The sequence below is a fragment of the Xyrauchen texanus genome, chromosome 5, assembly GCF_025860055.1.
Source record: "Xyrauchen texanus isolate HMW12.3.18 chromosome 5, RBS_HiC_50CHRs, whole genome shotgun sequence".
NCBI classification, from domain to species: Eukaryota; Metazoa; Chordata; class Actinopteri; order Cypriniformes; family Catostomidae; genus Xyrauchen; species Xyrauchen texanus.
The window spans coordinates 47592796-47620435 of NC_068280.1; the positions used below are offsets into that span (position 1 = coordinate 47592796).

Genomic DNA, 27640 nt, shown 5'->3' on the forward strand with positions numbered 1-27640 from the left:
AAAAAATCCAGAAATCACAATGTATGATTTTTTTAACTATTTATTTGTATGATACAGCTGCAAATAAGTATTTGAACACTTGAGAAAATCAATGTTAATATTTGGTACAGTAGCCTTTGTTTGCAATTACAGAGGTCAAACGCTTCCTGTAGTTTTTCACCAGGTTTGCACACACTGCAGGAGGGATTTTGGCCCACTCCTCCACACAGATCTTCTCTAGATCAGTCAGGTTTCTGGGCTGTCGCTGAGAAACACGGAGTTTGAGCTCCCTCCAAAGATTCTCTATTGGGTTTAGGTCTGGAGACTGGCTAGGCCACGCCAGAACCTTGATATGCTTCTTACAGAGCCACTCCTTGGTTATCCTGGCTGTGTGCTTCGGGTCATTGTCATGTTGGAAGACCCAGCCTCGACTCCATCTTCAATGCTCTAACTGAGGGAAGGAGGTTGTTCCCCAAAATCTCGCAATACATGGCCCCGGTCATCCTCTCCTTAATACAGTGCAGTCAGCCCTGTCCCATGTGCAGAAAAACACCCCCAAAGCATGATGCTACCACCCCCATGCTTCACAGTAGGGATGGTGTTCTTGGGATGGTACTCATCATTCTTCTTCCTCCAAACACGGTTAGTGGAATTATGACCAAAAAGTTATATTTTGGTCTCATCTGACCACATAACTTTCTCCCATGACTCCTCTGGATCATCCAAATGGTCATTGGCAAACTTAAGACGGGCCTTGACATGTGCTGGTTTAAGCAGGGGAACCTTCCGTGCCATGCATGATTTCAAACCATGACGCCTTAGTGTATTACCAACAGTAACCTTGGAAACGGTGGTCCCAGCTCTTTTCAGGTCATTGACCAGCTCCTCCCGTGTAGTTCTGGGCTAATTTCTCACCTTTCTTAGGATCATTGAGACCCCACGAGGTGAGATCTTGCATGGAGCCCCAGTCCGAGGGAGATTGACAGTCATGTTTAGCTTCTTCCATTTTCTAATGATTGCTCCAACAGTGGACCTTTTTTCACCAAGCTGCTTGGCAATTTCCCCGTAGCCCTTTCCAGCCTTGTGGAGGTGTACAATTTTGTCTCTAGTGTCTTTGGACAGCTCTTTGGTCTTGGCCATGTTAGTAGTTGGATTCTTACTGATTGTATGGGGTGGACAGGTGTCTTTATGCAGCTAACGACCTCAAACAGGTGCATCTAATTTAGGATAATAAATGGAGTGGAGGTGGACATTTTAAAGGCAGACTAACAGGTCTTTGAGGGTCAGAATTCTAGCTGATAGACAGGTGTTCAAATACTTATTTGCAGCTGTATCATACAAATAAATAGTTACAAAATCATACATTGTGATTTCTGGATTTTTTTTAGATTATGTCTCTCACAGTGGACATGCACCTATGATGACAATTTCAGACCCTCCATGATTTCCAAGTGGGAGAACTTGCAAAATAGCAGGGTGTTCAAATACTTATTTTCCTCACTGTATATATATATATATATATATATATATATATATTTTTTTTTTTTTTTTTTAAATCTACCGTTTAAAAATAAATTAATAAAATACACTGCAAACATTTTGTTAAATCTCACAATTACAATTCAAATAAATGGTATGGAATGCAAATATGATTTGGGCTTCCATAAATATTTGACTAAGCTGATAATTGTATTCTAGTTCCACTGGTTACAATAAAATACTCCATCTTCTAGAAGCTAAAATATAAATCAAAGTCAAACACTGCATGGCTATAATAAATTACTTTATTGAAAGAAAATACAGAAGAAAAAAAAAGATTCTATACAAAGATGTAGCAGTACTGTAAATCACATTAGTCCCATCGTTATTTCAGTCAGATAGTACAGTATGTATAGACGACATGTCGAGCCATATCCTTATTGCCATTTGACTGATAAATGAGGGATAAGTTGTAGGCAATCTCTCTTCTCAAGTCCACCTGATCCTCATCAATTCCCTTTAAATGAAAAGAAAAGTGTTCTGTATGAATAATGTTACTGCTTGAATAAGTATATGTCAGTGTTTGCTGCACTGCTACTGAATCTACAGCGCCACAGCAAAATAAATAATGTTTGAGTCTGAATTTCATGTGTGAGATTGTAAGTAATACAAAAAAGACGATAAATAGACAACTTTCTGTTATGATGTCTTTTCCGGCTGCACACAAAAAACAAACATACAGCACACCATATGGTTCTTATAATATTTGAATAAATCGGTCATAAAAATACACAAAATTTACAAGTTACTTAATGGGGCTTCCCTATTGCAAAAACAGAGTTGAGTAGGAAACACTGGTATACGTGCATAAGATAAGCTCTATTAAACTGAAAAGCTGAGAAACGGGTGTACTCTTGGCCTTACAGTAAAACAAGAAGTGTTAAGAGTAAGTGATCCTTGATTCTTCATGACTGGATATTCTAAAGTCGTGGGTTATGTGTATACGACACATGGCCACCTCTGAATATGGCTCATGAGTCTCAATGATGTCAAGATCATTTCAAATGTTTTGAGAATCTGGGAGGTCTCTTTGAAGATTTATGGTACTGCAGCTGTATGTTGATAATACAGGTATTAAAGGGATGACTATTTCACCCAAATATGAGAATAAATTCATCATCTATTCACCCTCATATTATTCTAAAAGTGTATGATTTTATTTTGACTGAAGAGACAAAAGGATACATTTTTTAAATATGTCCAAGCTGCTCTTTTCCATATAATGAAAGTGAATAGGGACGGGTGCTGTCTAGCTCCAATAAATAGCACCATAAAGAGGGGTGTCAAAAGAACCAGTACTATGGTACCAAGATGATAAAATATAAAAGTAAATGTAAAAAGTGAACAATACCAGTGTTTCTGTAGTGCCAGTAGTACTGAGCACTGACTCAATTTGGTCCCTGTGTGCTGTCTGACTAACACTTATTGGAACGCATGCTACTCCTTATCAGAGTATGTCAGCGGAGCGGCATGAATTTGCCTGGAGTGAGGAGCGTGTTTTAAAAAAATAAAAAGCATGTCATTGTTTTCTCTCGCTTCAAGAGCGCTCCACTTATGCTTCATCATGAGCACAACACCTGTTAATGGCCCTTTATGCAATAATGCACCACATGTTAAGCAGTGTTAAACACTATTGGCATGAAGGAAAGATGGAATTTCTGATATAACCAGAAAGAATGTGATAAAAAATACTCATTTAAAATCTAGCGGCACTTGGTCATTTTCGACCTCCATAATAACAACCTATAACACCAACTGGACTAAATATGTTAATATTGCGTAGTTTGACTTTGATCAGTTAATCATCTAAATTTGTTTTAGTGCCATAGGCTAATTTATAATGTAATGTTTTTTTTCTTCATCTAGTAATTTATTTATATTTATTAAATCCAGAGAATGTTGCAGACATGTTTCAAAAGTAAGCTATAAAAATAATTTAATTTAGATTTGGGCTAATGTTATTTCATTTTTTAATGTGATTTCATTTAATACACCTTATGCATGGGCGATTGTGATATTAAAATGCATACTGAAATAACTTTAAAGTGGAGAGGTAGCTATGCGCTAATTTTGCCATTGGAGCAAACACGGAGCGGAAAATGGACAACCCGGAGTGCTTAAAGAATAAATTGTTGCCACTCCACTCCCATACTCTGCTCCTTATACACTGAAATGGACAATTAAATAAATTAAAAATGTGTTATGTCCTAGTGTGATCATTAAACTGCAAAATGATAGTATTTAATTAAATCCATGGTATTCAGCAGGCGGCCCACAGGACCCATTCAGCCCTCAAAGCATCTTTTTGTGGCCCACGTGTTGCTGTCATCATATTCAACTTTTATGTGTTCTTGAATTTTAAGGGGTCCATTTACTAGAGCATTTACGGTCATTTTCAGTCTCAATAAAACTAATTATATGCTACTTTATAACATGAGTGCAACATCAGGCAAGTAAGTAATTTGTGCGCATTCCCTCAAATATGCCCGTGACTATTTCACACTCGTCACAGAGCAAATTAACCCGTTTAAACAGTTCAAAAGAAATGTATTCTTGTCCTTGTGCCAATGTCCTGTAATAAAGGCATTGAGACGTCTTCTCCCAAATGCTTCATTATTAGTGATTTGCATTACTAACTTTTTTTAAATTCTTTAAGAGGGTAAGGTAGTAATTATTTCTCAATGAAGCACTTTGGAGCTAGTATTGGAAATATCTGTCTTGTTTTTGAGGGAATCCATGAGTGTGCATTGTAAGGTGGCAAAAAAAGATTGCTTGTATTACGAGTTATTATGGTCGTGCGAAACATTTTTCTGCTCTGTACATCATGTCGCACCTGTTTTTATAACAAGCTCCTCTTGATCTTCTAGACCTGTTTGGGAGTCGTCCCATTCTGTGGAGATTTCGTTCTCTATTTGGGGTTTTCCTGGGTCAAAAATAATTGAGTAGCACGAGTGTCTCTTCTGTCTCTGCAGCACAAATATCGGAAAGTCTGCTGGATCGTGCACTTCTGTGCTCCAGAGGTAGTGAGCCCCACAGTCACATGAATGAACAGAACTGATCATATATGCTTTCATATGATTGTTGAATTATAGACCTACATGGGATTGTTAAAGTTAGCTATATATATATATATATGTATGTGTGTGTGTGTGTGTGTGTGTGTGTGTGTGTGTATGACTATTTGTGTATATTAGTTTGTTTTTTATTTTTCAAAAGAGCCACACTTTTATACGAATTAAGCTATTTATCAATATATATAATGATGTTAGTGTAGTCTATTCACCTCATTATTAAATAAAAAAAATATTATTATTAATGTATTAATTAAAATAAATATTTTTTATTTAATAATAATAAAAACAAATCTGCAAATGGTCTGCACTTATATAGTGCCTTTTTAACCTTAACGGTATTCAAAGCGCTTTACACTGTGACTCATTCACCCATTCACACACATTAACACACCAATGATGGCAGAGCTGCCATGCAAAGTTCTAGCCTGCCATTGGGAGCAACTTGGGGTTCAGTGTCTTGCCCAAGGACACTTCGGCATGTAGATTCGTGTGGGCCGGGAATCAAACCACCAACCCTGCGATTAGAAGACAACCTGCTCTACCAACTGAGCCGAGTTGAAGTTAATTTTTGAAGACGTTGTATTCTGTCCATTTAGCTGCGCTCTGTTACATCACGCACACATGTCGACACCCAGGGAAGGGAGGTTTACAGTCAGTGACAAAGATTCGCTTTTATTAAATAATATAATTTTTCTGGATATCCATCAAAGTTCTTAAATTAAATTATATTAAAACATATTTAGCAGACGTTTTGCCGAGACAGGTGATAAAAACACGGTTAATTACACTCTATTTTGATTATCGTAACGATAGCATTGCAGCGTTGTATATCAATTTGGTTGCTATGAGACGTCTCTGACAATCAATATACCCCTCAAAATCACAATGAAATCAATCTCAATTTAAAAAAAACTTCCTCTGACACGTTTGTTTATTTGTCAGGTATTTTCTACTGAATTTCGCAATTAAGTGAAAAGTCACATCATGCATGATCACAATCGATCATCGTTTTCATGATCGATCATTGCTGCCACATCCGAGTAACAGAGTACTCGAGCCCATCCCTAGTGCACGGTTTAAAGTGAATGTGAGCAGCTGAAAGCTGAAAACACCACATTTTATGACCATCGGGTGCAGTGCTTGTTGCAGTAGATGACAGAAGAGAGCGCACATTCACGGTGAAGCATGCAGCGCCTGGAGACAATATATGTATATAATAAAATAGCAGTATTTTGCGCTACTGGGCCACTTAACCGATGTCTTATCCAGAGGTGTGAATCTACTGTCAAAAACATAGAAAAGCCTTCATGTTAATATAAAGGCTTGTTTCAAAATAAATACTTGACGTGTGAAATTGAAGTAATCGCAAAAAATATATTCCCTAACCATAAATATTCCTTTAAATTGGTCCATATGACTTCTCTTCTGTAGAGACAAGTTTACAGCAAAGTTTAGCATGCAACATTGAAAACATCTCCTGCTGGGTTCCACAGTAGAAAGAATATTCATATTGGTTTGGAATGACATGAGGGTGAGTACAAGATTACAGAATATTCTTTTTTGAGTGAATCTACCCCTTTAAACTGAAAATGTCCTACCTCTAGTTGGAGTGGAGGAAAGGTGAGGGCTTTCTCATAGTAATGAATGGCTAAATGAGTGAGTCTGAGCTGGTGTAGAGCCCGGCCAAGATTATACAGAGACTCCTGACAGTGGCCTCTGAAGTCCACGTACCTCCACAGAAATGAGAAACCCTGAAAAACAAACACACATGTACACAAGTGTGCATAGCTATCTGAATCGGAGAATCTCATCAAATCTCATATGCCCTGGTCATAGTACACCCCAAAAGAATCAAATGAAAGTATGTATGCATCCTGGTAGTTGTTTTACTGCCTTCAATATTGAAAACATCTGTGTATTAATATTACTGTATTACACCACTGATTGAGCATAACGGGAATTACAATGGGTGGATGGGGGTGCTTAATTGTAATAAAAAAATGTCACAATGCAAACAATATTTTTTTCTTTTGATTTTGGGTTGAAATGTGACCTGGATCAGTGTTTGTGAGATTCACCCAAACAGGAACTTCCCCCACTGACTTTTGATGTTCTAACATTAAATGCAACCCTAAACCTCAACTCTACAATATAACTTACAGCATTATTAGAAGTAAATAAAAACACCATACCTGCACAATCAGGGGATGCCTTTTCATGACAAATTTTTGGCAGGCTATATGGAAGAAGGTGAGACCAACACAAAAGCTATGAAGAGGATGGTTGGGATTGTTTCTGAACGCCTGCATGTACTGACCTACTCAATGAAGAGATAAGAGACAGCAGAAACCAAGAGAAGAAAAAGATGAGAAAGAGATAGAAACGTATATATTGAGTAAAAGTTATAAGTGCTGTTTTTACCAATTGTGCCGTACAACGCCATGATTAACTGATCAACGTTGCCTTTATGCAAAAACAAACAAATGACCATACCGAGTGCATGCTTGAACGTTCCAGACACCAGCGAGGTGTGCCCATTGAGAAGGTAAAGTGCGGGGTTATCTGGGTGTTTGAGCATGAGTCGCAGGCAGAAACGATGATGTCTGGCGTCATGAGAGTGCAGGGTAATCTGATTAAATACGTTCCACAACTGAGTCCGTTCAACACTGTCCATCAACATTATCCTACAATATATAAAGCAATAAAGACAAGCTCTTTAAGTTGTAGTTTGTGACCATACCAAACCACTCAAGGGCAAGGTTATTTTTTTTCTGTGCTAATTTTAGGGAAAAATCAGTTGTATTCTGCAGATTGGATATAACCTTGGTAAAATATATTAAACAAAGCTGAGATTCCGAGACTCATCACATCACCAGCGAAATACTACTCACTTAATCACAGTAACTGCCCTGTCATTGGACACTTGCACTCATGGATTAAATTATTAAATGGTTAAACATCAACAGTACATTTCAACAATGGCATCTGTAAATGAAAACTTTTGCTTTTAAATGATGCTGCATCCAGGCCCCTAGGAGTCAGTATAAGTCCAAGATGAAATATTAAAAAAATTACTGAGTGCACCTTAAAATGAGATATTCAAAAAGCAACCACTCAAGAAGTGGGGCAGATATTACGTGTCAGCCTGAGGTTCCATTTTAGTTAGATTGCTGTTTATATCATCATATTTACAATCAGTTCCAGTTTACTGACCTTATATAATCATAAGCTTTGCGGAAGTTGCGGTCGAGGAAGGCAGCGGACAGGCCGAGATATTCCAGCTCTTTGCGCTTCACGCGGTCATCGTAGAATGAATAGTACTCTAAAGTGGAGTCTACTAATAACTCAGCCTCTTCAAAGCGCTTCACTTCACATTGTACAGCCAAACAGCGCTGCAACAGATTCCACCAGTCATCCCGAGACAGCACGCTCGTCTTGCCTTGTAGAGAAAGGAACATTCTGACATCATCAGCATAAATTAAAGGCAGTAACACACATACTATGATGATTTTAATTTTAATTTTATCATTTTAATACCTTAACATTTAGACATTTTCTATATATATTTTTTTTGTCTTAAAAAAATTATAAAATATTTTGTAAGCAAAATGCTTCAGATTTTTTTTTTATTATTATTTACAAACTTTTGATTTGGAGTTTTTTTCTAAATAAGTTCTGATAAGTTAAATTTGGATTATTGAATGGCTCAATTAACCACAATTTCACTCACATTTGTGTGTCAAGCATAACAAATCGGAGACCACCAGATACTTAAAGGATTCAAATCTCTGTTTTATTGCACTAAATATAGGTCTTATCTCAATTGACCGCTTCTGGGTGGCTAAATATGATCATGAGTTCTTAAGGCGTTCTTAAAATCCTGAGACAGGAATTTGGGGATCTGGCACAATTAATGGTTATGAATGTAGTTTTGTCTGTTGTGCTGTACCTTTGACATCCATATAAGCTGCCTCCTGATCAACAATTTCTGTTAGTTTGCTGCGTGACACTTTTATAAGCTTCAGGTGTTTGACACCAGATGACATGTCCGAAACGACACACACCTGAGCCCTCACCATCGCCACCTACACAAAACAAACACAAAAGCACATTACAACTTTCAGATGAAGAGCAGCTGGAACTAAAGCATTGTGTATACAAATTGGCGCAAAGGTCAAGTTTTCTCAAGCTTGGTAGTCATTCAGATGCAATGAACTGTTAGCTCTTTAATAATGAATGACTGATTTGGGATTTCAATGGTCAGCACCAATAACTGGAGAGTGTGGTGGATACAAAAATTGACTAAGCAATTAAAGTTACTGTAGTTACAAATCTCAAAGTGTATGGTGACCACAAATATCGGCCAATTACTAGAACATACAGTGAGGAAAATAAGTATTTGAACACCCTGCTATTTTGCAAGTTCTCCCACTTAGAAATCATGGAGGGGTCTGAAATTGTCATCGTAGGTGCATGTCCACTGTGAGAGACATAATCTAAAAAAGAAAATCCAGAAATCACAATGTATGATTCTTTAACTATTTATTTGTATGATACAGCTGCAAATAAGTATTTGAACACCTGTCTATCAGCTAGAATTCTGACCCTCAAAGACCTGTTAGTCTGCCTTTAAAATGTCCACCACCACTCCATTTATTATCCTAAATTAGATGCACCTGTTTGAGGTCGTTAGCTGCATAAAGACACCTGTCCACCCCATACAATCAGTAAGAATCCAACTACTAACATGGCCAAGACCAAAGAGCTGTCCAAAGACACTAGAGACAAAATTGCACACCTCCACAAGGCTGGAAAGGGCTACGGGAAATTGCCAAGCAGCTTGGTGAAAAAAGGTCCACTGTTGGAGCAATCATTAGAAAATGGAAGAAGCTAAACATGACTGTCAATCTCCCTCGGACTGGGGCTCCATGCAAGATCTCACCTCGTGGGGTCTCAATGATCCTAAGAAAGGTGAAAAATCAGCCCAGAACTACACGGGAGGAGCTGGTCAATGACCTGAAAAGAGCTGGGACCACCGCTTCCAAGGTTACTGTTTGTAATACACTAAGACGTCACGGTTTGAAATCATGCATGGCACGGAAGGTTCCCCTGCTTAAACCAGCACATGTCAAGGCCCGCCTTAAGTTTGCCAATGACCATTTGGATGATCCAGAGGAGTCATGGGAGAAATTCATGTGGTCAGATGAGACCTTTTGGTCATAATTCCACTAACCGTGTTTGGAGGAAGAAGAATGATGAGTACCATCCCAAGAACACCATCCCTACTGTGAAGCATGGGGGTGGTAGCATCATGCTTTGGGGGTGTTTTTCTGCACATGGGACAGGGCTGACTGCACTGTATTAAGGAGAGGATGACCGGGCCATGTATTGCGAGATTTTGGGGAACAACCTCCTTCCCTCAGTTAGAGCATTGAAGATGGGTCGAGGCTGGGTCTTCCAACATGACAATGACCAAGCACACAGCCAGGATAACCAAGGAGTGGCTCTGTAAGAAGCATATCAAGGTTCTGACGTGGCCTAGCCAGTCTCCAGACCTAAACCCAATAGAGAATCTTTGGAGGGAGCTCAAACTCCGTGTTTCTCAGCGACAGCCCAGAAACCTGACTGATCTAAAGAAGATCTGTGTGGAGGAGTGGGCCAAAATCCCTCCTGCAGTGTGTGCAAACCTGGTGAAAAACTACAGGAAACGTTTGACCTCTGTAATTGCAAACAAAGGCTACTGTACCAAATATTAACATTGATTTTCTCAGGTGTTCAAATACTTATTTGCAGCTGTATCATACAAATAAATAGTTAAAAAATCATACATTGTGATTTCTGGATTTCTTTTTTAGATTATGTCTCTCACAGTGGACATGCACCTACGATGACAATTTCAGACCCCTCCATGATTTCTAAGTGGGAGAACTTGCAAAATAGCAGGGTGTTCAAATACTTATTTTCCTCACTGTATATGATACAGGCCAATTAATCAGATACAGTTCCATATATCAGAGAGTATGGTGGCCACAAATATCGGCCAATTAGTAGGACAAGTATCAATAATCCGATTAATCAGATATAGTTCCATATATCAGAGAGTATGGTGGACACAAATATCGGCCAATTAGTAGAACAAGTATCAATAATCCGATTAATCAGATATAGTTCGATATATCAGAGAGTATGGTGGACACAAATATCGGCCAATTAGTAGAACAAGTATCAATAATCAGATTAATCAGATATAGTTCGATATATCAGAGAGTATGGTGGACACAAATATCGGCCAATTAGTAGAACAAGTATCAATAATCAGATTAATCAGATATAGTTCCATATATCAGAGAGTATGGTGGACACAAATATCGGCCAATTAGTAGAACAAGTATCAATAATCAGATTAATCAGATATAGTTCCATATATCAGAGAGTATGGTGGACACAAATATCGGCCAATTAGTAGGACAAGTATCAATAATCCGATTAATCAGATATAGTTCCATATATCAGAGAGTATGGTGGACACAAATATCGGCCAATTAGTAAGACAAGTATCAATAATCCGATTAATCAGATATAGTTCGATATATCAGAGAGTATGGTGGACACAAATATCGGCCAATTAGTAAGACAAGTGTCAATAATCAGATTAATCAGATATAGTTCGATATATCAGAGTATGGTGACCACAAATATTGGCCAATTAACAGGACATATTCCGATACTGGCCAATTAATCAGATATAGTTCGATATATCAGAGAGTATGGTGGACACAAATATCGGCCAATTAGTAGAACAAGTATCAATAATCCGATTAATCAGATATAGTTCGATATCTCAGTGAGTATGGTGGACACAAATATCGGCCAATTAGTAGAACAAGTATCAATAATCCGATTAATCAGATATAGTTCGATATCTCAGTGAGTATGGTGGACACAAATATCGGCCAATTAGTAGAACAAGTATCAATAATCAGATTAATCAGATATAGTTCCATATATCAGAGAGTATGGTGGACACAAATATCGGCCAATTAGTAGAACAAGTATCAATAATCCGATTAATCAGATATAGTTCCATATATCAGAGAGTATGGTGGACACAAATATCGGCCAATTAGTAGAACAAGTATCAATAATCCGATTAATCAGATATAGTTCCATATATCAGAGAGTATGGTGGACACAAATATCGGCCAATTAGTAGAACAAGTATCAATAATCCGATTAATCAGATATAGTTCGATATATCAGAGAGTATGGTGGACACAAATATCGGCCAATTAGTAAGACAAGTATCAATAATCCGATTAATCAGATATAGTTTGATATATCATTGAGTATGGTGGACACAAATATCGGCCAATTAGTAGGACAAGTATCAATAATCCGATTAATCAGATATAGTTCCATATATCAGAGAGTATGGTGGACACAAATATCGGCCAATTAGTAGGACAAGTATCAATAATCCGATTAATCAGATATAGTTCCATATATCAGAGAGTATGGTGGACACAAATATCGGCCAATTAGTAGAACAAGTATCAATAATCCGATTAATCAGATATAGTTCCATATATCAGTGAGTATGGTGGACACAAATATCGGCCAATTAGTAGGACAAGTATCAATAATCTGATTAATCAGATATAGTTCCATATATCAGAGAGTATGGTGGACACAAATATCGGCCAATTAGTAGGACAAGTATCAATAATCCGATTAATCAGATATAGTTCCATATATCAGAGAGTATGGTGGACACAAATATCGGCCAATTAGTAGAACAAGTATCAATAATCCGATTAATCAGATATAGTTCCATATATCAGAGAGTATGGTGGACACAAATATCGGCCAATTAGTAGAACAAGTATCAATAATCCGATTAATCAAATATAGTTCCATATATCAGAGAGTATGGTGGACACAAATATCGGCCAATTAGTAGAACAAGTATCAATAATCCGATTAATCAGATATAGTTCGATATATCAGAGAGTATGGTGGACACAAATATCGGCCAATTAGTAAGACAAGTATCAATAATCCGATTAATCAGATATAGTTCCATATATCAGAGAGTATGGTGGACACAAATATCGGCCAATTAGTAGAACAAGTATCAATAATCCGATTAATCAGATATAGTTCGATATATCAGAGAGTATGGTGGACACAAATATCGGCCAATTAGTAGGACAAGTATCAATAATCCGATTAATCAGATATAGTTCCATATATCAGAGAGTATGGTGGACACAAATATCGGCCAATTAGTAGGACAAGTATCAATAATCCGATTAATCAGATATAGTTCCATATATCAGAGAGTATGGTGGACACAAATATCGGCCAATTAGTAGGACAAGTATCAATAATCCGATTAATCAGATATAGTTCCATATATCAGAGAGTATGTGGACACACATATCGGCCAATTAGTAGAACAAGTATCAATAATCCGATTAATCAGATATATTTCCATATATCAGAGAGTATGGTGGACACAAATATCGGCCAATTAGTAGAACAAGTATCAATAATCCGATTAATCAGATATAGTTCCATATATCAGAGAGTATGGTGGACGCAAATATCGGCCAATTAGTAGAACAAGTATCAATAATCCGATTAATCAGATATAGTTCCATATATCAGAGAGTATGGTGGACACAAATATCGGCCAATTAGTAGAACAAGTATCAATAATCCGATTAATCAGATATAGTTCCATATATCAGAGAGTATGGTGGACACAAATATCGGCCAATTAGTAGAACAAGTATCAATAATCCGATTAATCAGATATATTTCCATATATCAGAGAGTATGGTGGACACAAATATCGGCCAATTAGTAGAACAAGTATCAATAATCCGATTAATCAGATATAGTTCCATATATCAGAGAGTATGGTGGACACAAATATCGGCCAATTAGTAGAACAAGTATCAATAATCCGATTAATCAGATATAGTTCCATATATCAGAGAGTATGGTGGACGCAAATATCGGCCAATTAGTAGCCAATTATCTGATTAATCAGCCTATTTCGATCTACATCCAATAAATGGGCCGATATTTGTGGATAACATTCTCAGGCATATCAAACTATATACGATTAATCTGCCTATATCTGTATATATCAGATTAATGGGCAGATATTTGTGGCCACCATACTCTGATATTTTAATATGATATAAAGTGATTTAGGCCAATTATATGAGATATAGTCCACTACGTAACACATTGTATGTTGGCCAAAAAAATATTAGCCGCCTATTCAGATATAGACCGTTATAAGCTGATTAATCACATTATATCACACCAATATTTCAAAGAGTACAGTGTCAAATAAGTGTTTTATTTCAGCAATCAACTGAATTTCTTTCTGGCCAATATCCACCTTTATCTCCAGATATCAGCATCAGCCTTTTATAAATGCTTAACAGTCGACCACTAGAGAACAGGATCTAACCTTAAGCAGCATAGCCAGCATGATCAGAAGAGTATCTATGTAATCATCTAATCGTCCTTGTGATTGGAGGAGAGTTGAGCGATGCAGCAACAGCTTCAGTTCCTGAAAAAAAATCACAAACACCATTTTTTCCATTTTCTCTTGAAAATTAGAGTGGGGCTTGTCCATGCAAAGCCATAATGCAAGGGTGCTGTGGTTGGTTGCAGACATTGCTATGTGGTTGCTAAGGTGCTCTGAGTGTTGTTTAATTCTTAAGTGCATTGCTATGCGGTTGGAAGGGCATTGCTAGGGTCTTCTGGGTGGTTGCTAGATGGTTGCTTATTGTTCCAAGTCAATAGTGTTAGTATGCACTACTAATTACAAAAGCTCAACACATAGCACTAAAATAGACCTGCATATAAAGTATACATTAAACACATGACTATAAAAAAAATTAAAAAACACGACTATGCAACACACCTGTTGGGCAGCTGAAGAGTCCTGGGCGAGTGTTTCAGCATCATACATGGGTGCTAGGGCCTCAAGGGCCATATTGGGTCGGCCCAACTGCTGTTGGAGGGTGGAGAGTGCCAGACGAGCGTCTAGATGCAGAGGAGCCATTTCAACCACCTTACTGTAGCTCTTCACTGCAACTTCTAGATGACCCAGTGCCTTTAAACACTCTGCAAACACACATACACACAAATTATAGTAATTAGCTTAATGCTTGCTTTGTCTACACTGATGAAATCCTATAATAATCATAATCATAGGATCACCAAGGATCATGATATGCTTAGTAGCTTCATTTCTAATTATCCTAATCAGGATTACTTTTACTAGAGCTATAAGTATTTTTAAGTACAGCTATTCTTTTATTCATGATTTCTCTGTTATTTTGCAATCTTAAAGTTTGTTTTTGCTTATTTCATATGTCTTCCTAAATTTATCTAGTTATGTTGTTGAATGCCTATGTATCGTATGCATATGTTTGGGTGTTATTTTTATGCCCATGTCAAAGACAATTTCCATTAAATGGCAAATTTAATGGATAATCAAGTGTAAACCTGCATGACGGAGCCAGACAACAGCCAGGTTGTATCTCTCAGAGCAGACGAGGGCAGAGAGCAGAGGCAGGGCAGAGTTATACTCCCCCTCTTCCATAAAAGCCTCGGCCACGTCCAGATACAAATCACCCAGCTCTTCTGGGCTCTGCTCCATCAGAGATGTCAACATAGGCTGCAGACAAAGCCAAAGATTAAAAATTAAGATGGCACCAGGCAAATGCAAGGAACAGCATAATCACATTATTCCCTAACAGATATAAATCGCTAAGACATTTGTTTGATGTGTTTTGAATTTTGAATGTGTTTAATCAACTACAATACTTTAAAAGTCTAAAACATTCCCTGTTTAATGTGAAAACAACATTTATCCAATTTATTTGGAATGGTTAACTCCTTTTATCAAATGTTTGTGCACAATTCTTTCTAAATGATGCATTCTTTCACAGACGTCTCATAGACGTATATTTGATTACTAGATTGTTGCTTAAATAACAAGACATCAAGAAATGTCTGCCCAGAATATAAATGTACAACTGTAAAAATAAACAAGGGTTTGTGTGTCCATCACGGTTCCCAGACTTCTTGTCTAATTAAATTCCATGATATTTATGAATTTTTCCAAGTTATTCAGATTACTGAATATGTATTTTTAAGATTTTCTATATTTAAAAGATTTTATAGAAGTCACACTTGCAAAGAGTAATTCCTAGTCAATGAATTATTTTACAACAAAGCATAACTATAAAATATTATTCACTACAAAAATGTCCATGACTTTTTAGGGGCTGGAAACTTGATATTTCCAGTTATTCCATGACTGTGGGTAGAGGAAGACCGACATAACGGTTTTAACAATTAATCGGTGCCGATAGTTGATTTTTGGAACTACCGGTATCAGCAAAAATGTATTATTGCTCTGTGTTTCTACTCCAGAGGATTCTATAGTATAACAACGGCCTTTAAATGTCAAATAAAAACAATCACTGACACCTTATGGGGATTTGCTATATCTTAATCTTTCATCATAGACAATATTCATCCATATTTTTAACATCACTTCAATGCATATTTTGTTATTTTGATTATACTGTATAAATCTAGTGTTCTAAATTGAAGCTAGGACATGCAAAGAAAAATGTGACCATATGGAAACACATACATCATATCTACCATTTCAAATCTTGTGAACAATGATAGAAAACCTAATCTGGTGAATACACACACACACACACACACACACACACACACATATATATTTATTTATTTATTAGGTCTGTCGATTTAACACGTAAATTAAGTGCTATTAATTATATTTTTAAAAAACACGTAAAACAATGTACGCAATTCATCATATCAGGACCGTAGTGGGGAATATTCCTTCCATGTGAGCACTTCATGCTTGGAGTAATACCTGTTTTCTCCAGAGGCAACATGCAGCTTACACATATACATACATACTGTTACGTCCCTGTGTGTGTGTGGTTATTTGCCATTGTGTTATTCTGTCACCATACAGAGAACTTCCATTGGTGGTTCCAGCTGGAATCCCTGATTGCGTCATCAGACCGCCGCCTATATAAAGACCGCCCCAGTTTTTGGTTTTGAGGAGGAAGCTTCCTATCAATTCTTGTGTGTTATACATTGTTTAATCATTTGTACTAACTTGCCTAATTTGTGTTCTTGTGACTTTGGTACATCTGTTTTGTTTTTCCCTATTGGCCTTTGCTAGTTGTGCTTCCCTGATTTAATCATTCTGTTTGATATCGCTAGGTAGAATATTTTAATTAGGGCATCTTGGACGCTGAAGATCTTTTGTCTTTTTATTTCTAGGCAGTTTAGAGGTTTTCAAGCAGTCAGTGGACTTTTGCTTATTTTAGTTTGTTTGGCACCACTCGCGTCTGTTCCCCCCTATATTCACACACACACACACACACACACACACACACACACACACGATCAGTCACAACATTAAAACCACCTGCCTAATATTGTGTAGGTCCCCATTGTGCTGCCAAAACAGCGCCAACCCGCATCTCAGATGCTATTCTTCTCACCACAATTGTACAGAGTGGTTATCTGAGTTACCATAGACTTTGTCAGTTCAAACAAGTCTGGCCATTCTCTGTTGACCTCTCTCATAAACAAGGAGTTTCCATCCACAGAACTGCCGCTCACTGGATGTGTTTTGTTTTTGGCACCATTCTGAGTAAACTCTAGAGACTGTTGTGTGTGAAACTCCAGGAGATCAACAGTTACAGAAATACTTAAATAAGCCCATCTAGCACCAACAATCATCCATGTGATTATCTAATCAGCCAATTGTGTGGCAGCAGTGGAGTACATAAAGTCATGCAGATATGGGTCAGGAGCTTCAGTTGATGTTCACATAAACCATCAGAATGGGGGGGGGGGGGATGTGATCTCAGTGATTTATATTGTGGCATGATTGTTGGCGTCAGATGGGCTGGTTTGAGTATTTCTGTAACTGGGGATCACGCACAATAGTCTCTAGAATTAACTTAATGTTGTGGCTGATCGGTGTGTGTACATATATAATACACATACACACACACACACACACACACACACACACACACACACACACAAAATCCTTAATCTGGTGAATACACATATTAAATGTAATTAATTTGGTAAATACTTAAATATAGAGCATTGTAACATAGCCAAGTCTCCGTCATTTAAAAATAAGAGTCCCGAAATAAGAAAGTATATTTTGGGCTTGTTTATAGACAGAAGTCCTATGGACCATATCTTTGTTTTTTCCGGGTTTTTTTGGACTCTTGTAGCCTCTATGTCTGTGCCCGTCATAATAAAAAAAGACTAAGACATTTTTTTAAGTTTTATAAATCGATTTTTAAAAATATCGGCCAATTAATTGGTTATAAGCCTTCTCCACCACCTTAGTTATCGGTATCGGCAAAAAAAACAAACAAAAAAAACAAAAAACATACACAATATTTACTTACATCCAAAGGTTTAAAGATGCTTTGGTGGATCAGACACACCATTGTCTTCGCTCTGATGTCCACTGGAACATCATCAGTGACCAGCACTTCCAGGATTTTCCCTAAAACATTTAAAAGCATTAGTGTAAAGATGCAATGACACATAAAATACGTTGGCTCTGACCCGCCACACCCTTTAGCGTCAGAGCCACCTTAACTTTGCCGGTGACAATCAGTTTTCTGTCTGCTGGGCACAGGAATCAACTTTCGAGTACACTGTGTTTTCAGTGTAAATATATTTATGCAACTGCTTCTGTGCTACATAAAGATGTCATTTACATGTATATTTAAATACTGTTTACTTCTATAGTACATCATCTCTTTCTTCTCACCCTTTTCCTCTTCAGAGTCTTTCTGCTTCTCCTCTCCTTCTTCAACTTTTGAGGGTGTCTGGTCACCAGTCTCTTTTTCTTCCCTCTCCTCTCTTTTCAGAGTGATGCCACAAAACTTCACCAGGGCCTGCAGACACAAACACATGTGGAACTACATTACAGTGATACGGGTTTGGAACGACATGAGACATTATTATTTTTTTGAGAACTTTTCCTTTAACATTCTTGTCATATATTTGTCTGCTCTCACCTCTAAGGCTTTGTCATGTTGGTGATTGGCTATGAAGAGTTCAGCAGCCATGTTGACATACTCATGTGAGACTAGTTCAGGATGTCTGTCCAGAGCTTCCTCCATCACTCCTATAGCAGATGGCAACTCACTGCTTTCATAATAACTCCTGAAATCATAACAGAGGCCATTTACATATAGAGGTCTTAAAGGTACAGTAACAAAAACAGCCTGTTTAAATATAATCATAAAAGGTAGTTTATAGCAGTATAGCTGGAGTTTATCATACTTGGCCATGTCATGTGACAACTGCATGAACTGTTCTCCATCAGCTGGTGGTAGCAGGCTCAGTATACGGCGATATCCATCCATGGCTTGTTTGTGTTCTCCCACCTGCTCATAGAGACTTGAGCGCTCCCACAAATACTGAACATTACTTGAGTCATATTTAATCGCTGAGAACACAAGAGCAGATATCAATATTGATGGACAGACAGATAGATAGGCAGACAGACAGATATACAATAGTTAATAGTATTAATACTACTACTAAATATATTACAGTTAATAATAATCAATGTAATAATAATGTATTAAAATGATTAATAATTACTATGTAATTACCAATAAAATAATGTATAAATTATATATTAATAACTGTTAATAATTTATTAAAATAATATTAATAACTATAATAAAATTGTGGAGCATTAGCAGCCATAGACAGGTACAACAACAACAATACCGCTAATAAAAATGTATTATTAATATAATTGTTATAAATAATATTTTAATAATAGTTACAAATGTATTACAATTATATGATTAATAACTATTATGAAACTGTGGTGCAATAGCAGCCATAGACAGGTAAAACTACTGATAAAAATGTATTATTAATATACCTGTTATAAATATTATATTCATAATACTAGTGTGAATTAGCAGCCATTGGCAGGTACAGTAACAACAACAATACTAATACTAATAATTTATTACTACAAATATTCTATTAATCTGTGTGAATAATATATTACAATTGTATTATTAATAACTATAATGAAATGGTGGTGCTTAAGCTGCCATGGACAGGTACAACAACAAAAATAATAATATTAATAATCATTTATTACTAATATTTTATTATTAAACATTTGATCAATAATTGTTATGAAACTTTTTGGCATTAGAACCCAAAGACAGGTACAAAAACATCAACAATACTATTAATTATCATTATTATGAATATATTATTGTTATACATTTTATTAACAACAGTTAATATTATATTCAAATTATACTATTAATGATTATCATGAAATTGTTGTGCATTAGCAGCCATACACAGGTACAACAACAATACTAGTAAATAGTAATAATAAAGTAAATTTTACATTATTAATACTAGTTAATATTAAAATCACATTATTAATATAATAACTATGATATTATGATGCATTAGCAGTACAACAGCCACAACAATGCTACGGCTAATAATACATCATTAATATTACTGTTATAAATATTGTCAATAATAAGTTATAATATAGAAAGTTTATATTTTTTATATTAATAATTGTTATAATGAAAGTGTTGCATTAGCAGCCATAGACAAAAAGAGGGGTACTTTATTTACAACGACATCAACAAAATTAATAATAATTTATTAAACACAAAGTATCCATAGCACAAAATTAGAAATCATTACGGTGACTCCCATGCTTAATGCTTTATGTTACTAAAATACAAAGCTGCAAAAGAGATTACACAGACCTTTAGTGTAGCAGATGATGGCTTGTTTGACGTTTTCCTGCTCTAGAGACATTTCTGCCAATTTGACCCATTCCTCACAGTCACTGGGATTCAGATGAGCAGCGATCAACCCAAACTGAAGAGCTTTCTCCATGTCGCCCTGATCCTCATAGATCATAGCTAGAGTAGAGAACGGCTCGTACGCCAGAGGAGCTGAGATAGGTAGAGAGAGGTTAGAACTACACGTCATCACAAGTGCAGGAGACAACATCATGAGCTTACTGACCTGAAATTTGATTCTATGTCTTATTCTGCAAGATGTTGCAAAATAAGCCCAAAGATTTTTCATTGTCAAGTCGATGCATCATCATGATGAATATTTACACTCTTAATATTCAGTAAAAGTGAACTCACCCTGGCGAATTATTTCCATACACATGAGAATGGCGTCCTCCTTATCTCCTCTAGCGTAGCGAATGTTGGCTTCTCCCATGAGTCCTCTCAAAGCTCGTGGTAATTTACTGCGGAAACGCCTCTCCTAACAACAAATAATGTACTTGTGAAACAAACTGATTCAAAGCATGCATATATTGTGGCACTTTTTTCAGTGTCAATCACATTGCCATGAAAGTTATTCCAAAAGAATTTTCAACACAAAATACAACTTTATTTACTTACTGCTAACTTCAATTGCAGTTACTATTTAAAACAAAATCAAAGCTATATCACAATATTAAGAGCCTTTCAAATATTGTAGTTTTAATGAGCCCAATGTTAAATGATTATGATCAATAATATATTATTCAATATAAATTATTCAATACACCCAATTAATACAGTTGAAGTCAGACGTTTACATACACTTTGGTTGAAGTCATTAAAACTCATTTCTTAACCACTCCACAGATTTAACATAAGCAAACTATAGTTTTGGCAAGTCATTTAGGACATCTACTTTGTGCATGACACAAGTAATTTTTCCAACAATTGTTTACAGACAGATTGTTTCAATTTTAATTGACAAAATCACAATTCCAGTGGGTCAGACGTTTAAATACACTAAGTTAACTGTGCCTTTAAGCAGCTAGGAAAATTCCAGAAAATGTCAAACCTTTAGACAATTAGCTTCTTATCGGAAGTCTACTGAATTGGAGGTGTACCTGTCTATTTATTTTAAGGCCTACCTTCAAGCTCAGTGCCTCTTTGCTAGACTTCATGGGTAAAACCAAAGAAATCAACAAAGACCTCATAAAAAAACAATTGTGGACCTCCACAAGTCTGTTTCATCATTGGAAGCAATTTCCAAATGCCTGAAGGTACCATGTTCATCTGTACAAACAATAGTATGCAAGAATAAACACCATGGGATCACATAGCCATCATACCGCTCAGGATGGGGATGCATTCTGTATCCTAGAGATGAACGTAGTTTGGCGTGAAAAGTGCAACCCCAATCCCAGAACAACAGCAAAGGACCTTGTGAAGATGCTGGAGGAACAGGTAGACAAGTATCTATATCCACAGTAAAACGAGTCCTATATCGACATAACCTGAAAGGCTGCTCAGCAAGGAAGAAGCCAGTACTCCAAAACCGGCATAAAAAAGTCAGACTACAGTTTGCAAGTGCACATGGGGACAAAGATCTTACTTTTTGGAGAAATGTCCTCTGGTCTGATGAAACAAAAATGTAACTCTTTGGCCATAATGACCATCGATATGTTTGGAGGAAAAAGGGTGAGGCTTGCAAGCTGAAGAACACCATCCCAACAGTGAGGCATGGGTTGGCAGCATCCTGTTTTGGGGGTGCTTTGCTGCAGGAGGGACTGGTGCACTTCACAAAATAGATGTCATCATGAGGAAGGATATATATTAAATATTATGGATATACTGAAGCAACATCTCAAGACATCAGTCAGGAAGTTAAAGCTCGGTCACAAATGGGTCTTCCAAATGGACAATGACCACAATCATACCTCCAAAGTTGTGGCAAAATGGCTTAAGGACAACAAAGTCAAGGTATTGGAGTGGCCATCACAAAGCCCTGACCTCAATCTGATAGAAAATTTGTGGGCAGAACTGAAAAAGCACGTGCGAACAAAGAGGCCTACAAACCTGAATCAGTTACACCAGTTCTGTCTGGAGCAATGAGCCAAATTTCCAGCAACTTATTGTGAGAAGCTTGTGGATGGCTACCCAAAATGTTTGACCCAAGTTAAACAATTTAAAGGTAATGCTACCAAATACTAACACAGTGTATGTAAGGAACGTGATGAAAAAATAAAGCTGAAATAAATCATTCTCTCTACTATAATTCTGACATTTCACATTCTTAAAATAAAGTACTGATCCTAACTGACCTAAGACAGGGAATTTTTTCTACGATTAAATGTCAGGAATTGTGAAAAACTGTGTTTACATGTATTTCACTAAGGTGTATGTAAACTTCTGACTACAACTGTATACAATAAAATGTTTAACTAAGATTATAACTTTACGAGCAAACAACGACAAAAGGGTCCAAAAAAATTTGTCACTGTGCTGACCTTCATCATTTTCTTATTCTCACGGTTCAGCTCCATTTCAAGAGCAAACACGTCTCCAGGTGTGACTTCATTGCCGTCATTTTCCGCTTCGTCATCCTCATCTTCATCCTCCTCTCCGTCCTCCTCTCCGATGTCTTTCCACTCCATCTTCGTATCTTCATCATTCTCATCTTCCTCCACCATCTCCTCCAGTCCTTCTCCAAGCATGGAGGCAAAAGCTTTCTGGACAGATGGACTGACCCCATAATCTGTGCTATCTAATACAGATCACACAAATTAAAACTTGAAATGTTGGGTAACACTGAATTATTGATTCACACATGCCTCATTCAAGCTGTCTTGATACATTATCATTAAGACTGACAATGAAAATTAAACCAATTTGATCTGATAATTATTTATGGTTATTACGCAAAGGTTAGCTTCTAAGGCAAAGACAAGGCAAAACATTTTTAGATTTTGGCCTAATTTTCTCCAACAACATATTATGAAACAAGAATAAAAAAGCCCAAGTTGTTGTAAAAAGACATTTAGTATTCTTGTATATAGCACTCTGACAAAAATCTAAAATTGCGTTAAAAATACAGTGGCAAGAAAATGTATTTGAACCTTTTGGAATTAGCTGGTTTTCTGCATTAATTGGTCATTAAAATGTAATCTCATCTTCATCAAAGTCACAAGTATAGACAAACACAATGTGCTTAAGCTAACAACACACAAATAACTCCAATCTTTCATGTCTTTATTGAACACAACATTCAATGTGCTTTGGAAAATGTAAGTGAACCCTTGGATTTAATAACTGGTCGTTCTTTGGCAGCAAGTTTCCTGTAGCTGCGGATTAGACCTGCACAATATTCAGAAGGAATTTTCGATGTTTAGGGTCACTGACCTGCTGCATCAACCATCACCCAACTTCTACGGAGCTTCAGTTGGCCCACAACCACCCTGACATTTACATTTACATTTATGCATTTGGCAGACGCTTTTATCCAAAGCGACTTACAGAGCCCTTATTACAGGGACAATCCCCCTGGAGCAACCTGGAGTTAAGTGTCTTGCTCAAGGACACAATGGTGGTGGCTGTGGGGCTCAAACCAGCATCCTTCTGATTACCAGTTATGTGCTTAGACCAATTATTCTTTCAAGTCTTAAGCTGTCACTCTAGGGTTCATTCTGGATGGCCACTTCTAGGGAGAGCATCCACAGTACTAAATTATCTCCATTTATAGACAATTTATATAAATGTGGACAGATGAATGTCTAAGCTCTTCGAGATAACTTTTAACCCTTATCCAGAGAACTGTGAATATTTAATGAGATGTGTTCAATACAGACATACAATATTATAATTCTTGTTGTTGACTTAAGCATTGTGCATTGTATATACTTATGACTAATGAAGATGAGATCACATCTTATGAACAATTAATGCAGAAAACCAGCTAAATCCAAAGGGTTCACATACTTTTTCTTGCCACTGTACATGGATCAATCTTTGCACAACGGTTCTCAACTATGTAATGAAAGATGTTACACACTTACTGATTGCATGCAGTAATGTGTGTGTAAACGTGGGCATACATGTCCTCAACCTATGCATAAAATGTCAAATTTAAGGAACAAGCTAAGCAAATGTTTCCTAAAAAAAAAAAAGAAAAAAAGGAAGCATATATGGTTGCATGCAAGTGAATGCCTCTTTAATTAATAACTTAATGTCTAATTGTTTTGGGGGTCAACCCGTAGTACAATGTTTCTGCCACAGTTAACAGGATGAACAAGGTCCATAAAACCACCTGTCTGTCGTTTCCTTATCCCTTTAGCACACTGTTTTGAGGTGGACGGGACTGCATCCTCTTGATCTACAGTCTCATCTTCTTCTGACACATCTCCCTTCTCCTCCTGAAAACATAAAAACATTATATAATGCAGCTACACGCTATGTCTTTTCTACTTAGACCGCATTTTTAGCATCATAGGTGAATAAAAACACTATCTATATTGTGTTTGAGCTGTCTATGTAGCGTTCTAGTTATAACATATAATAAAACATAATAAAACAACCCTCAAAAATTACTGGGAAGGTACTACGGTACAGTGATGGTATCTGATGGTAATGGTATGGTGCTGAAGGAACCAACTTTACACATATAATGCAGACATTGATAATATTACCTTATCTTTTGATTCTCTTTCCTCTCTCCGCCTCTCAAACTCTTCGAAAGTAATCTTACCCTCTAAATAATCGTTCAGTTCAGACATACTGATGTTTACAAGCCTAAATCAGTAATAAACATCCCCATATTCACACTGATGCACGTGTTTCCTCTTCCTACCTAACAGCCAATCAGAGCCCTCAAACTTTTCTTCGATGGTGAGTGAAACACAAACGCATGCGCAGTTATTTCAAGAGACTAACAGCGGTTTCTGGTGTCAAAGAATGATAGTGCAATCCAAAATCCGTTTCTCTAATGTCAATTTATACGTATAACACATTTTTTATATAAAAAGATGTATAAGTTAACATTAGTTCATTATTTTTTAACTCCAAAAGTTTGGAATAATGTACAGATTTTGATTTTATGGAAAGAAATTGGTACTTTTATTCACCAAAGTGGCATTCAACTGATCACAATGTATAGTTAGGATATTAATAATGTGAAAAATTACTATTACAATTTGAAAAAAAAAAATCTACTTCAAAGAGTTCTCATCAAAAAATCCTACACATGCAGCAATGACAGCTTTGCATATCCTTGACATTCTAGCTGTGAGTTTGTCCAGATTCTCAGCTGGCATTTCACCCCACTTTTCCTGTAGCACTTGCCAGAGATGTGACTGTCTTGCCGGGCACTTCTGACGAACCTTACAGTCTAGCTGATCCCACAAAAAGCTCAATGGGTTTAAGATCCATAACACTCTTTTCCAATTATCTGTTGTCCAATGTCTGTGTTCCAATCTTTCCAATTCTTCCCATAAGGCTGCACCCCTGAGTCTTCTCTTTACTGTTGTAAATGAAACTGGTGTTGAGCAGGTACAATTCAATGAAGCTGTCAGCTGAGGACATGTGAGGCATCTATTTCTCAAACTAGAGACTCTGATGTACTTATCCTCTTGTTTAGTTGTACATCTGGTCTTCCACATCTCTTTCTGTCCTTGTTAGAGCCAGTTGTCCTTTGTCTTTAAAGACTGTAGTGTACACCTTTGTATGAAATCTTCAGTTTTCTGAGCAATTTCAAGCATTGTAATTCCTTCAAAACAATGATTGATTGATGAGTTTCTAGAGAAAGCGGTTTCTTTTTTGGCATTTTTTACCTAATATTGACCATAAGACATCCCGGTCTATTGCATACTGTGGCAACTCAAAAACAAACACAAAGACAATGTTAAGATTCATATAATGAACCAAATATCTTTCAACTGTGTTTGATATAATGGTAAGTGATTTTCTAGTATCAAATTAGCAATTTAGCATGATTACTCAAGGATAAGGTGTTGGGGCCTGTAGATCATGCAGCAGATGGGGGAAATGGGGCCTGTCTAGATTTGATCAAAAATGACTTTTTTCAAATAGTGATGGTGCTGTTTTTTACATCAGTAATGTCCTGACTAGTCATTGTGATCGGTTGAATGCCACTTTGGTGAATAAAAGTATCAATTTCCTTCCAAAACAGCAAAATCTGTACATTATTCCAAACTTTTCCTGCCAGTGTGTGTATGTGTATTTATATATATATATATATATAAACATTAACCAGGATTAAGGAATATTCTGGGTAGAATCACATGACCAGCCGAATACTACTCGCTTAAACTCAGTAAACGTCCTGTTATTGGACACTTTCACTCATTGATTAAAGTAATCATGGCTGACTGTGTATACTAAATTTCTAAAATGATTTAAACAATTTTACAGCTCAAATAATACACACATTTTAACAGAAGTATTCATTTAAGTGCTTTTATGAAATTATAGTCTTCAAATTTCTGCCTTTAAATACTAAAAATAAAAAAAATTGCCCCCATTCACTTCCATTATAAGTGCCTCAATGTAACCTCCATTTTTTCTTTAAAGAAAAGAAGGGATGAGTCTAAATACATTTTATGCCACAAATGCTGTCGATTGAGCTTAACTTGTTTTGAACCCGGAACATTCCTTTAATAGGTTATGCTGTTAAACATTTGTATTCGTCGTTAGAAAATTATACCTAATGCATTAAGTGATATTAACACATAGAACGCTGTAATGAAGTGTAATCAAATTTCCATACTCCGATGTGAAACAGAATATTTTTAAACTTGTGACTTTGACTCCATTGTGATTTTAAGGCTTTGCAATGAGTGTGTCATCCTATTTTGTTTTATTTTTATTAAACTCAAGTTTAATTGCTAATCTCTCTCTAACAAATTAAAGCTTTTTCTTACTATTTTTCATAATGACTTTAAATCATTTTTGGACAAAAAACTCAACAGAAACCAGGCTTATGTCTGCAGTACAAAAGCTTCATGAATTGTAACCATTACATTATGTCCAAGTCCTTCTTTTAGGGTTTTGCTCAAAAATGTTCTTGCTTTACTCCAGTCAAAACGAAATAATGGACGCATTGACAAAAACTGTGTATTATGATTA

General features: G+C 36.5%; 1 protein-coding gene across 1 annotated transcript; it reads right to left on the minus strand.

The window, feature by feature from the left end:
- Nucleotides 1-1752: 1752 nt before the first annotated feature.
- Nucleotides 1753-25352, minus strand: gtf3c3 (general transcription factor IIIC, polypeptide 3). The gene is made up of 18 exons (XM_052126647.1): nucleotides 25186-25352; nucleotides 24807-24912; nucleotides 23011-23267; nucleotides 20882-21005; nucleotides 20489-20680; nucleotides 19005-19170; nucleotides 18737-18884; nucleotides 18487-18613; nucleotides 18116-18216; nucleotides 15129-15300; nucleotides 14542-14744; nucleotides 14083-14184; nucleotides 8542-8677; nucleotides 7806-8031; nucleotides 7086-7276; nucleotides 6785-6909; nucleotides 6191-6343; nucleotides 1753-1975 (listed from the first exon to the last, which is right to left on the minus strand). The coding sequence occupies exons 1-18, from the start codon at nucleotides 25270-25272 to the stop codon at nucleotides 1853-1855; spliced, it is 2739 nt and encodes a 912-aa protein (XP_051982607.1). The 5' UTR covers nucleotides 25273-25352; the 3' UTR covers nucleotides 1753-1852.
- Nucleotides 25353-27640: the final 2288 nt, after the last annotated feature.

What these genes read in the sequence shown, in the direction of transcription:
- gtf3c3 (XM_052126647.1), bottom strand. Translation starts at nt 25,272, where the DNA reads ATGTCTGAACTGAACGATTATTTAGAGGGTAAGATTACTTTCGAAGAG. An exon ending in AAAGAGAATCAAAAGATAAG is followed by an intron (nt 24,913 to 25,185) that starts GTAATATTATCA and finishes TTATGTTTTCAG; the next exon opens with GAGGAGAAGGGAGATGTGTC. An exon ending in AGAATAAGAAAATGATGAAG is followed by an intron (nt 21,006 to 23,010) that starts GTCAGCACAGTG and finishes ATTTGTTGTTAG; the next exon opens with GAGAGGCGTTTCCGCAGTAA.